This window comes from Eurypyga helias, unplaced genomic scaffold, assembly GCF_000690775.1.
Source record: "Eurypyga helias isolate BGI_N326 unplaced genomic scaffold, ASM69077v1 scaffold9570, whole genome shotgun sequence".
NCBI classification, from domain to species: Eukaryota; Metazoa; Chordata; class Aves; order Eurypygiformes; family Eurypygidae; genus Eurypyga; species Eurypyga helias.
This window is the reverse complement of record NW_010225130.1, coordinates 33,678-47,214: the sequence shown is the minus strand read 5'-3', so window position 1 is coordinate 47,214 and position 13,537 is coordinate 33,678. Positions and strand designations below refer to the sequence as shown.

At 37.0% G+C, this 13,537-nt stretch overlaps 1 protein-coding gene across 6 annotated transcripts in view; it reads right to left on the bottom strand.

Annotated features, from left to right (window-relative positions):
- ARHGAP12 (Rho GTPase activating protein 12) overlaps positions 1–13,537 on the bottom strand; it is a 70,238-nt gene that overhangs the window by 28,110 nt on the left and 28,591 nt on the right. For 3 of the 6 annotated variants that reach the window (XM_010148214.1, XM_010148223.1, XM_010148231.1), the window contains exons 3-4: positions 8,561–8,701; positions 6,914–6,994 (exon numbers count right to left, since the gene is read on the bottom strand). In XM_010148214.1, the coding sequence (XP_010146516.1) occupies positions 6,914–6,994; positions 8,561–8,701 (222 nt within the window). The remainder of the gene's footprint in view (positions 1–6,913; positions 6,995–8,560; positions 8,702–13,537) is intronic. The other 3 variants (XM_010148238.1, XM_010148246.1, XM_010148254.1) reach the window with 1 other exon arrangement.

Sequence of the window (13,537 nt, the reverse complement as noted above, 5' to 3'; positions counted from 1 at the left end):
CATTCCGGCTGCAAGGAATCTAACACCAGCTCACTTTCTTGTTAGGGAAGTATTCACTCAGCAGATGCTCCTACAACTTAGCCTCTGACAGCAAACTAAGCAATATGAAGCAAAACTGCCTGTTTTACAACTAAACAATTTTCAGTGAAACTGTCTAAATTGCAGAAGGTTGCCACAAACCGCAGTCCTTACTGCAGCTCTAAAGCATTTAAGTGCACAATTCAAATATATTTCTTGCTGTGAAACAGAACCATTTATTTCAGAAATTATATATATACACACTTCAATAATACTGGTGAATATTTATGAAAATCCTCCATGCACTTTCCATTTTAGTAACTCAAAGAATTTAAGTTTAAACAGTTAAAAACTAAAAGTAATTTTCCTTGAATGTAAATCTATATTAAGAGTTGGGATATAGACACAAGCCTAATTTCAGGTAATGAAATCTATATTAAGAGTTGGGATATAAACACAAGCCTAATTTCAGGTAATCTGTATTTAAAAGGTGTCTTTAATTCCATCACAAGCCACCAGGAATCAAGTTAGCCAACAGACAATCCCATCTTGAAGGAGAAAGGACAGTAAAGTAAGGAAATTCTAGGTTTATGAAACATTTAATAACAAAGCAAAGCAACAGTATGTGGAGCTCATTAAAAAAGCACTGCTAACTACTAAGAACACAGAGCCACACATCTTAACAGCTTAAATAATTTGCATTGGTGCTACAAACAGTGTTAGTAAACTAGCTAGTCTTTAAAGGGAATATTTGACATTTTTGCTCCATTTTTTCCCAATAGAGGTGTCAAATTAACATTTTTCACTCAAGCATTTATGGGCTTGGAGGGGGCAGAGGGGTGGTGTTGTGTGTGTTTGATTCATTACAAATAGTAGAAAGCAACAGCTTAAATAATTTGCATTGGTGCTACAAACAGTGTTAGTAAACTAGCTAGTCTTTAAAGGGAATATTTGACATTTTTGCTCCATTTTTTCCCAATAGAGGTGTCAAATTAACATTTTTCACTCAAGCATTTATGGGCTTGGAGGGGGCAGAGGGGTGGTGTTGTGTGTGTTTGATTCATTACAAATAGTAGAATGCACTACTACAGAGGGAAAAAAAAAAAAAAAGAAAAAGCTTGTGTAATTCTTGGCTCAAGCCAAGCCTCTACTTTTAAAATAAATCAATTGACCTGTGACGACCAAAGAGAATCACAGTGAGACACAGATACTATTTCAGACTCTGCATTATCTAACGGAGTTAGCCATCCTTTACATTGGATAGAGTCCACTGGCTAGAGAGGAGTATCCAGAGCTTCCAGTGACCAGGTCTGATGCCTATACCCCTGCTACTCCTTAGTCTCTCCACCAGCACCTCCTCCTACACCACAACCCTCCTAAGTTTAGAGTGTCTTGCAGAACAGTTCCAGGTCAGATTAGCTTACTGACACTCTATAGGACTCCTACCTGCAGCGCAGTGTTCTACTACAGGTATTTGCAATGATATTTCCCACTGTTTACCAGCAACAATAAGCAACTAGTTTGGGCTCTCCTTCCCTCGTGCAAAACCATATTTTTACATAACTCTAAGCAGGCTTTCTATGCCTAAACCTCAGTGTAATCTTGAAGACAGGCAAAAGCCCCACATTCCAGTAAAACTAGCCCATTCCACACTACACGTTGCCTGGTAGAACAATCTCTATGACACCATGTGACACACTGCATCCAAAATAGATGCTATTACTTTCTTAATTCTAATGCTTTTGATGATATAGCACAGATCTTCAAACATGTACCCTACTGCTCCTTGAAAATCCTCCAACAAACTCAAACTTGTCCCATCACATTAACCCTCCAGCACATCAGTTTGCTCCCCATTTCATTGGGAGTATCTCCTATCAGGAAGGGAGAATGTGAGCAAGTTGTTCATACTCTGGCTGCATGGACCAACTAACACATACTTCTTGTTGTAACAGCTTTTGGCATAGGGTAAGGACACGAGTGGTGTCAACTCTGGTCACACAGCATTATTTCCATTGCTGAATTCACTCAATGCCTTCATCAGCTACTTAAAAGCCTGCTTTGCCTTGGTATAAAAATTTCTAACCTCCTCAGCTAGCCAAGTGATTTATATTTAATTTTAACCTGATACATGGCATGGCTCAAGGCTCTGTCCTAGCCCAATTGTGACTGAAATAAACATAACACCTCTGAGTTATCTGTAGCAGTTGTCCCCATTTTTATGGAGATGACACAGATCTGTCAGCTTTAAGAAACAGAAAAAAAAGATTCTGCATTTGTGTTAACATACTCAGTCAGATGAAAGGACTTGGGTGTGTGAAGAGTGAAACTTGGTGAAGACTAGAAATTAAGCATTTTACCTTCTTGACACTAGAGATTAGAACAACAGCACTGTAAAATATTCTGAAATCCCACTACCTTTTTTTAATATACTCTACTGTCTTACTTGAAGGTGATCCAACAGACTGTCTGAAATCAAAGATATAAAAAAAAAAAAAGTTGCCTCAACAAAACTACTCTCCAGTGCTACTGCTGCCATTGGCTTTGAATAAGTTTTTTGGTGCTGTGATTGACACCTGTTACAGGTTCAGCTTTTTCTGATCAACTAAATCAATTACACACTTTTCTTAACCTACATAAATAAAAGGTAAAAGACAAAATTTCCTTTTAAGGATTTCATCCCTACCCCTGTCCTTTCGTTAAAGAAATAATTCTCCTCATTCTCTGTCACAGGACACCTGGGAGGCAGCAGTTGGACGCATCAGCTGCACTGAAGGAACAGAACCTATGGAGAGCGTGGAGACCACTGGGACAAGCAGCTGGAACTTGAATATAGAAGTGACTGAAAAACACCTCTGTATAACCCACTTCGTTCACTTTCCTGCCTTGGGCATCACTGCTTCACCTTCTAGCCCTCAGGATCACCAAGACTCCTGATCTTTGAAGAAGAGCTCTAAGTCAGCACTGATTGCCACAGGCCCTGATGCTTGTCCAAGGAAAAGCTGAGGGCACTTTCCCTCTCCCTCTTCTTATTTGCAAGAACGGTAGGGGAGTGGGAACCAGCAAACACCAGGACAAATGAGGAAGACCAGGCCAGGCCTCTTGGACACAACTACACACATTAAAGAGAAAAATCAACCTGACTATCTTCTCAGCTGCATCTGGGGTTTGTCATAGTGCCTGCCATTCTGTCCTCAACAAACCTCTAGACCCTCACATCAGCCAGACTGTCTCAACTATGTCCAAGCAATCCCAGATTTTATGACAAGAATCTGAAGATTATTCACCACTGCTAACAATACTGTTTACTGCTCTGACTTACAGTAGATACGTGATGTGTTACTTCAAATCGAACAGCACTGCTCAGAACAAAACCAGCTGACATTGTTAAATAAGTTCTGGTTGTCTTATGGTCAGTCTCATCTGTGTTTTCTTTCACCAGTTGATTGCATTGTCTCTTCCCAATATTACCAGCATCGTGTTTCATTGTAATTTTTCATACAGCATGAGCTGACAGCATTCAGCACTCCAGCAGGAAAATCCTTCACCTGACTATCAGAACGGAGGCCTGAGCCCCAACCCTACACTGGCAGTGCACAGGGTGAATTAACAGACTGCTGGTCTCCTGCGACAGCCAAAAATGAAGCTCCTTTACCTAGCAACTCCTCTCTCGATACAGCGAGGGGAGCTAGCGCTGCAGGAACTTCTCAGAGGAAGAACTGAGAACTCTTCTTTATCAGTCTGTAAATATTAACATCAAAACTATGAGTTCACTCTAGATGCTCATGGTATGAGCATTTCCTATCAATGTCTACTCTTGGAGCAGAGAGCTTGGTCAAAGGATGGCCAATCCTCACATTGTTATGCCAGATATCAGCCTAGAAACACATTTTTAAAATTTGAGGCAGCATTAATTGGTATCACTAATTTGTGTTAGGTCTACCTCTCTTCCTCCCCTTTGAGCGAATTATTCAGTACCTATTACAGTTTTCTTTGCCTTTTTTCTCACTTTTATAGATTACCTTTTTTAAAACTTTAGAAATCAGAGTTCTCATTCCTGAATTCAATTTAACTTTTTTCCTACCCTTAAAAAAGGTTTCTCATTTGCTTGAATTATAAAACTCATTATGAAAACTACTAAGTTTCCACAATAGGTTTGTAGCCTCTCTCAACACAATTTAGATATTACTCATTCACTACATAGGAAATAAACATTTTATCATAGTGGACTACACAGTAAAACAACTTTTATTTGATGGTTTCTCTTTTTTTGATAATTGGCAAGACCCAACAACTGAATGCAGCAGAATGCATAGGAGAAAACACAAAGTCGTTAGCAAGATGTAGTATAAATTATGGTTGAAGATTATTATCCCTTTTAAAGAATAATTTGGTATGTTCTTCTGTTCCACTGCAAAAAGCTGGGTCAGACTCATCATGAGCCTTAACAGACTTTTCAGCAGTTGTCAAAGCTACTCCATCCAAGACATCATTTTTAGCCAGAGGCATTCAGCTATTCCTAGATGTTATTTGAATATACATGACTGGAGGGCTTTCTATGAGACTGTCTAAAGTAATTTGGTTTGTAACTGCACCCTCCCCCCCTCACAATTTTAACACACATACAAGAATACCGTGAGTGTTATTACTGAGCATGTTCACACTTACACTAAATGCTATAGCAGTGAAGATTCTTGATGTTACAGTATTAGCTCAGCTAATGTCCTATTTCCTGAAACCTCATGACAATTTTCAGTTCTAATGAAGTTCAGATTATCAAGAATAATCCAAGAGAAGTATTCCCTTCTTTTTCCGGTTTAACAGTATTACATGACTATGCTATTCCATCATTTTATTTCACAACAGATTTTGGAAGGCAATATTTGAACTAAATACAATGAGGAAAAACTGACCAGGAGTAAGGGGTTTTTTTTCTTAGTAACTTAATTTTCATTTAAGCAAGAGTTACAATGCTGAAGTCTTTCTACAGTTTTCTCTCACCAATGATGTGAGTTTTCAATATAGATTGTTGTTCTTCAAAGCATTTATGTGGCCTATATTGTCTTTCCAATTATTTGTTACTAAGTGACGCTGGTTCCAAAAGTGCTAGGATTTGAGACTTCAATCACCCTTCAATTATTCAGAAGTGTAACATCTCTGCTGTCTGTCTTCAGAAACATAGCTACATAAACTAGCTATTCCACAGCATTTAAAGACAAGGATTTCTGGAAATACATAGGCCCTTGGACCATGAATCCAAGATTCAATTGCTTATTTACTTCTGTCAACCTTCTATTTGCTGCCACATAAGATTTACTAGTTTAAAGGAGGAATTAAACAGTAGATTCTGCCTAAATGGCTCATAAAATATAATTTTACAAGGAAAATTTGTAACAGCAAAATGTGAAGATTTTTTATAAATGAGAACTAATGCATATCAGATCAAGCACCAAAATAGAGGCTACAGTTCATCCTGTGGGTGGCTATCTGTTCAACAGAGCTCAGATGTTTGTTTAGAACCACTATAATATGCACTACCACACAAATATTAGACCCCATCCCGTTATGCTAATATGCCTCAGGTAACAGTTCTGGATAACTTTTGTGACTTAATGTAGTTGCATTAAGGCCAATTTAATATTTAGTTCAAACCCAACCTATTATAGTGCAAAGCAACATCTTCATAGTCAAAACTTTCTGCATTGCAGAAGTCACAGAATCAAGTCCCCAGGACATTATTCCCCCAAATTAACTTCAGTTATTCATACTGAACTAACAACTGCTGCTGGTGAAACCTGGTCTAGCAGATTTTCAGACTTCTAATTAATCTAAGAGTTAATCAATAGCTAAGTAGCTTTTAAAACCAATACTTAGAGATTACATTGGTTTACGTATCTTGAAAAATTTAAGTTATCTAACACATCAGACCAACATCAGAATTTACTAAGGTAACTCAACTCTCCAATAACTCAAATACAAATTCTTTTACTGACGTAACAAAACAGTCTCGTATGCAGCTTCATTTGTAAATGTCAATGTAAATATTTTCTCACAAGTATTACGAAAGCACTACCCAGTAAGGCTTCTTCCTAAGTGGAAGTGACTTAGGGCACTGATTAAACAATAATTGAGAAACATTCTCTTCCATATACTTATGCATACAATTCTGTGAAGCTTTTTTCTTTAATTTCTGTGAAGCTTACTGTGTACCGTTGAACAAACATCCTAACAGCAGGAAAGATGTATACAGCTACATCATTGTGACAAATATCCTACAGTTATTCAAGGCAAAAATGAGAATGAAGCAGTATAGGTACATCCTCACTTTCTTACAAATTCCTATTTTCATTACAAAATTAGTAAATACCAGAATACACTTCTGGTGAAACTGCGTCATCCTCTAAGATACAAGTTTCTGCAGAGTTCTGTGGTTTTTCAACACCTGTCTTTGTATGACAGGTGTTATAGAACCACGTAACCACCAAATTTAGAAATTCACTGCAGAAAAATAATGCATTTTAGAGGGCACTAAAATAGACTACAGTTTCTCAGGAACATTTTGGTTTTGGGTTGGTTTTTTTTTTCCTATAGAGGCTTGCTTTATCACAGAAAAATCACAGATATTATCCTGTAGCTTTGCATTAAAAACCTAGCTCAGCAAATATACGAGATCTTCATTGACATCCCAGTAGTTACATTACATCCATTTTTCATGCCCTTGAGTGCATTTTTTTCTCTTCACAATCAGAAATTCCACAAAAGTACAAGAAGTAACCAGGTGCAATATATAAGTCCTCTTGTTGTGAATAACTCCCATTAAAGGTCCCATGGAACATTTATTGAGGAGGAGGTGAAAGCCCCAAACTGTCAAAAGTTTCTTTTTTAGGTCACTCACCTTAGGTAACTCCCATTCTGATCGGGAACCATCAGCACTGTAGTAGTATGGTCTACCTTGTTCATCTGCATGTTTTATCCACTGTAGAAAGAAATGTCATGAAAGGAAATGTAATCAGAGTGACAGTTGTAACAGTAAATCTCTAGTACTTGGGATTAAAAGTTAATTTTTAATAAAGCATCATCCGCTTCAGCGGTGTCTAATGCACAACCTCCATAGCTAACCAAGGTTCATTAGCAATGACAGCAACACGGTTTTCAGCTTCCTGAATGGGGTTAACTGATATTTTTTCTTTCTGTAACTCCGCTAAGAGTCCTGCAATATCACACAAGAAATTGTGACAAACAGATCTTTCTGAAGATGGCATACGTCACTCATCAACATTATGGTGCCAGTTTAGGGAGGTACAATCTTTGCATCAAATCTGCGTAAGGTTTTTATCCGTAAAATTACAGAACTACAAGAAGCTCAGCCAGCAACTGCTGGTAACTTAAGAGATAATTGCACTTGTTGAACTAATGTGTTTAAAACAAACATCAACAGGAACATGAGATGCAGTTCCTAAATAAATCATGAAGAAGGTAATTTCTGTAACCTCTATAAATAGCTCCCACAATCAAAGATGCAAAGCTGACAACTGTGACTAGTTAATACAGAAAGGAAAGAACTGTAATGAGCAGAAGTCTACAACATGATCGCACGAAAATATGCAGCAATGCTTACAGCAAGACTCTTGGGTCAAGCAGGTTTCACAAGGCTGCCTTCCAATACACTGTTTGTGATAGGAAACTGTTTTCCATCAATCCCAGTGCAATTTAAAAAAAAGCATATTTGCCAAAACAGAGGTATGTGCTGTACAGGTATTTAGCAGAAATAGATTAAACAGGATAAAATTCCAAAACTCTCATAAAAGTCAATTATTTAAAAAACTTGTTTCAAAAAAACCTTGCATGCATCAGCAAGAGACGATGCTATAATATGGTAAACAATTGTTTCAACAAACACCTTCTAAAGTTGAAAAAATTTGCAACTTCAGTGAAGAATTAGAAAAATAGACAGCTTTACCAATATAAACAGATATTGTCCTAAAAATTCCTCCTATGTAGGATAAATGATATTCCCAGAATCACAGTAAGTTGTCAAAAGCAATTAGATACTTAGAACAGAACATAATTAAACCAACACCGTATCAGCAGATTTAAGAAGTTTGTCTACATCTGAAAGCGACTCTGACAATCTCTAGTAAAGGATGAAACTGGTATTTTCAGTTCAAAACCATCCCAACCAGAAGGCCTATGTAGACAAGAACAGCACTTAAAAGACAGTAAGAAAAACATTTTATTATATGAAGTTCGTTCCTGAAGGGTAACCAAGAGGATGGGGGGTCCAGAATTTAAAACAATTCTACGTGGTATGTTCATTCAATATAATCTAATACCCAACTGGAAATAAGGAAGCTTTCTCTGAATAGTAAAGAACAGAAGAAAAAAATAGTCAGTTCAGTTGCTAAAGTTTTACACATATATAAAAAACAAAATGAGATGTTGCTGAGGTATGCTTTTCGCTTCTAGAAATGGAAATCTGCATTTCTAACAGGGAATTAGTGGAAAAGATTTAGAACACATGACGAGAAGAAGGAAAAAGTACCTTTTCATTAGTATAGTCATTGGTATATAAGGTTTGACCATGTTCATCCAACTCTTCTGACCAACCCTTTGGAGGAGAACCATACTGACTATCTGACTGGCTGTAACAAGAACTGTGGTCGTTTTCTTCTGATGAAAGATGCTACAAGTAGTCAGAAACACACAAGGCAGTTTTGAGAACGAAAGCACTTTTAAAATCTGAAAGATCAAAGATTATTTGACTAGAAAGAATAGTAATAAATTCAGGGAGCTCACACTTTTATATCTTACATGAGATCATAAGAGATGCATTTTTACAGTACAGAAATACTTCATAATTGCTAGGCAATTTAAAACATTTGCAAAACAATTAGTTTGTATTGATGCAATTTTAGTTCTTCAATACCAGATTTCAGCCACTCAAATTTAACTCCATTTTCATGCCAATCTAAATTTTATTCCCACAAATTTACATTATTTAATGAGGAAAAGAGTTAGAGTAATCTGTGTGATCCCAAAAAACTTGTCAGGAAACCAAGTTACCAGGCCTCCCAACATCCCACCTTTCATACCTAAATCCTTTTCTTCCCTTCCCAAATAGCACCTGGAAACTCAATAATCATTAAAAGATAACTTGAAACTCCAGCTGCACCTTCATAAGTCCCAAAACTTTACAGTACTTGTGCAATGCATCCAAAAATATTAGGAATTTCCACTCTCTTCCTTCCAACCCTGATATGTGTGACAACAAGCAATGCAAAAGCAAGGCTTTCTACCAGGCACAGCTAGCTGGGGTGTAAGACTATTTTCATAGAATCATAGAATAGTTTGGGTTGGAAGGCTCATCCAGCCTGGCCTTGAAGACTTCCAGGGATGGGGCATCCACAGCTTCTCGGGGCAACCTGTTCCAGTGCCTCACCACTCTCTCCGTGAAGAACTTCTTCCTGATATCTAATCTAAACCTCCCCACTTTCAATTTAAACCCACTACCCCTTGTCCTGTCACTACAGGCCCTTGTAAAAAGTCCTCTCCCAGCTTCCTTGTAGCCCCTTCAGGTACTGGAAGGCTGCAATAAGGTCTCCCCGGAGCCTTCTCTTCTCCAGGCTGAGCATACAGTCATACAGTCTCCACACTGAATTTTCTCAAGGTATAGTGAATTATGATGTAAGGATCAAGTTTGACGTGTAAAGTAGAAGAAAAATTTTGCACATACACATCAAAATCTCGGTTCCCTCATACACTGTGTTCATCTTGCTAACATGTTGTAGTTATTATTCAAAGCACCCATTCTGGGCATCAAAAAAATCTCCCTGCATTCCTCTCTCACAACAATATCTCTGGGCCGGAGTCTCCTAAGGAACTGAGTGCAGATTTCCCGTCACACCATCATGGATCCTCAGCTTGTAAGTGGTGTAATACTTAAGAGGGAACACAACCTGATATTCAGCAGTTATGATAGTTAAGTATTGACTAAGGTTCAATAACAAAGGATTTGAGGAAAACTATAAAACAGGAAAAAGGCAGAATTTAAATTTAAAACTAGAAAACAAACCCCTCTGACATGTTTAAATCTTACCAAAAAATACCCAGATATCAAAAACTCACCATTTTAAAAAAAGTCAGAGATTTTAGAGGCTGTATGTTTAGTGATATTTACAAATTATTATTGCACAGATTTTTTTATGCTGCCTTTCCAAGTACCTGACCATTGATATGACAAATTCCTACGCTGACATAAGCCAGCTTACCAAGCACCCACACGTCATTTTTTGGGTCATTAAATAAGTAACATGAAAAATGGGTGTCCTCTACAGCCTACAGAATGTGAGCATGTAACCAACCTATGGATCAAACAGTGCCCTCTCTTGCACATGGGGCAACATGAAATTCTGGAGTGCCAGTTTCTAACCACTGTCTTCAGTCCCATTTTTACTCCTGAAGAATTAAGACTGAGGAGTTGATAAGAGTGCTACTGGTCCCATCTGAACTATAATGTATAAGATAAATATGTGTATAAATATAGCTAAGTTTACAGGATGTTTTCGTGGTATTGACATGTTCAACCCAAGTTGTAGACTTCAGGCATTTTTATTATCATTATGAACAGGAATTATGACCAAATAGTATAATCTATTTGTATGTGTCTCTTCCAAGCAACTCCTGATACTGACGAAGCGCTGTACACAAAAAACTAAACAGAAGACTTGAAAATGAAAATTCTCCTAGGAAGACCACTGTTGTTCAGTAAGAATGACTGTTAATGTGTCCATCTGTAAGGCACCAATATAACAGTCTTGATGCTTCAAGGCTTAAGTCATGTCACATACCATCCAATGTAGGAATTTAGCCTCTGCAGGCCTAAACTTAAACAAAATTTGTGAGTTGTTACAAAGTTTGCTGTTAAGCACTCCTTCCTCAAATACCTTAAAGAAACATTACCTCTGATAAAATTTATCTGTAATTTCAAAGTTTTATACACTTTTGTAGAGGCCTTGTCAATAGGACTTCACTGCTTCCCCCGGCCCCATCCAAATAACTGCCATAACCTACTATTTTTTTTTTTGCCATACCTTTTACCAACTTCTTTGACAAATTAGGTACAACATTGTTCCTTCTTAATTATCCAATAAAATTCAATTTCCTAATCACTATGTTCTAACACCAACTATGAGCTATTTCATGTTCCACTACACTTATATTAGAATATATATGCAATAAATGTTTCTAATATATTCTAATATATGTGTAATATATGATCATTCACAGTTCTCATTTTTGGATCACATTGCCATTTTGCTACCTAATACGACACAAGCTCCTCTGAGGACAAATCAGTACAGATACAATTAGCTTTTAAACCTTCCCGCATATGCTCTTTTATTACTAAATTTGAAGGAATTTGAAGGGAATTAGCATAATTCAGACTAATGTGTAAAAGTCAACTTCAGTATAATAAACTAAATCTGATTTTACTAAGTATTAAGACATATATGCTCAAAATCTTCATAATCAGACAAAATTTGGGATGTCCTATATTTTACTGTAGCTTAGGCTCGGATCTCAACTTTTAGTCTAAGTATTTTGGTTTAAGTACTCAGACATCATAAATAAAAAGATGAACATGAACAGTGCAGTGCGAAGTACACTCTCAAATGCAGAACATAACAGAAAGGGGAAGAAAAACAAATAATAAAAACAAGGCAGCTTCAAAATCAACACATGACTGCTGGAAAGTGGATTGACATGACCTTGCAACATACATCTCCCTAGACTCAAACTTTGATAACCCAGTCAGAGAGGACACAAACTACTTCAGGAACTTGTGCTACTGGAAATATAAAAGCTTATGTCTAGTTAAAAATTAATCAAAACATGCATCATCCATTGGTCTTAAAGACTGAAAACTTGATAGATTAATAGTCTGAAGGTCAATCAGTGATACCTCAGGCGTCACAAATAAACAGAACTACTGAGCTGAAATAAGGTATGGGCAATCAAAATAAATTCAGAAAGCTTGATTTAAATTTTTTAAATTTTATATTTTTAGAATTTTTTTATTTAAAATTTTTAAATCAAGCTTTCTGAACATACAACCATGTGCTGAAGTCATGGTGCAGAGGTATGAGTAAGAGTCAAAGGGATCATTTGCAGACAGGGAAGGAGGAAAAAAAAAAATTGTAATCGCTACATGAAAAGAAGGAAGAACAATAGAAAATCAGTTACTACAAGGAGAGTTACTACTCAAAAAAAGCAAATCGCCTTATCCAGACTAAGAGTCTTATACAGCAAAAGGACAACCAGTGAGAAAGTAGTAGACTGTTGTCAGAGATATGAAAGTGACAGCCACAAAAATTTCACCACTCTACCTGTTGCTGCCACTAGCCTGTGGCAAGAAAATTTGGCTGTTTAAATGCTTGCGGATGTCACAGCCACTACAAAGGCATTGCCAAAGGCAATGAAAAAGTCCCTTTTTCCTTTCTCTACTGTTCCTGGCACTAACCACCCAGAGGTAGATTTCTACAACAGGGCCTCCAGCAATCTAAAGTTTTTGAGCAGTCCACAAATAAATTTAACTAAACAATGTAAATAGCTCAGGAGGAAATCCACCAAACTATATTTGAAAAGGGTATATATAAAGTGAAATATGAGGAATATTCCTTGATAGAAGTCGCAGGGGTTTTTATTTCAGCCAGGAAACTGATTAACCCAAGTACTGTTTGAACACAAGAGCATGATTTTTAAGCATATTTAAACAATATTCTCCATCTTCCAACTATTCCTTTGTTTTACCTGAACCACTGCAGTTCAGATGAACACACACCGTTGTCTGACTCTCCCTAGCAACCGACTGCACACAATATATCTGCACCTCAAATATTACCCCAAATCATCTTTTGATGTAAATAATTTCTTGGTAAGCTTCAACTCTCGGAAGCAAGATCTGCAGAAAATCTTTGCCAAAAGGCTTTGCAAAAGCAAGAAGTTTGCATAATGAAAAAAATCTGTTGATGCTTCTACAGAATATGTTTATAGGCTGAATGTAATCTCATCAAAAGCTCCTATAGTCAATTGCCAAAAGCTGGGGGTGGATTTCCTCCCTGCCCCCCATCAGCATTTGCTACCTTTGAACCTAGACACTTGGCCAGGTAGAGCTTCTAGGAGGTAATTTTAATGTTCTCACCTTTAGATCTCTAGGATACCATGCACAGAATGAAGAAAAGTATTTCCTCAAAGTTAACTCACTTCTGTAACAACTTCTTTCTCCTAGTTTGTTCTACAGCTATCCAAGACTCCACATAGAAATCACTGACACATATGTAAAATCACTTAAGCAAATGGTTAAAGCTGCAACAAGTCATCCAGCTAAACTTGCTTTTTATATTTACTGTGATTATTCCACCCCTAAGAATTAATGAATTAAATAAAATTTGAGTTTGAAGTCACAAATGCTCCTTTGTAAAAAAAAAAAAAAAAAAAGAAGAACATTTTAAAAGCATCA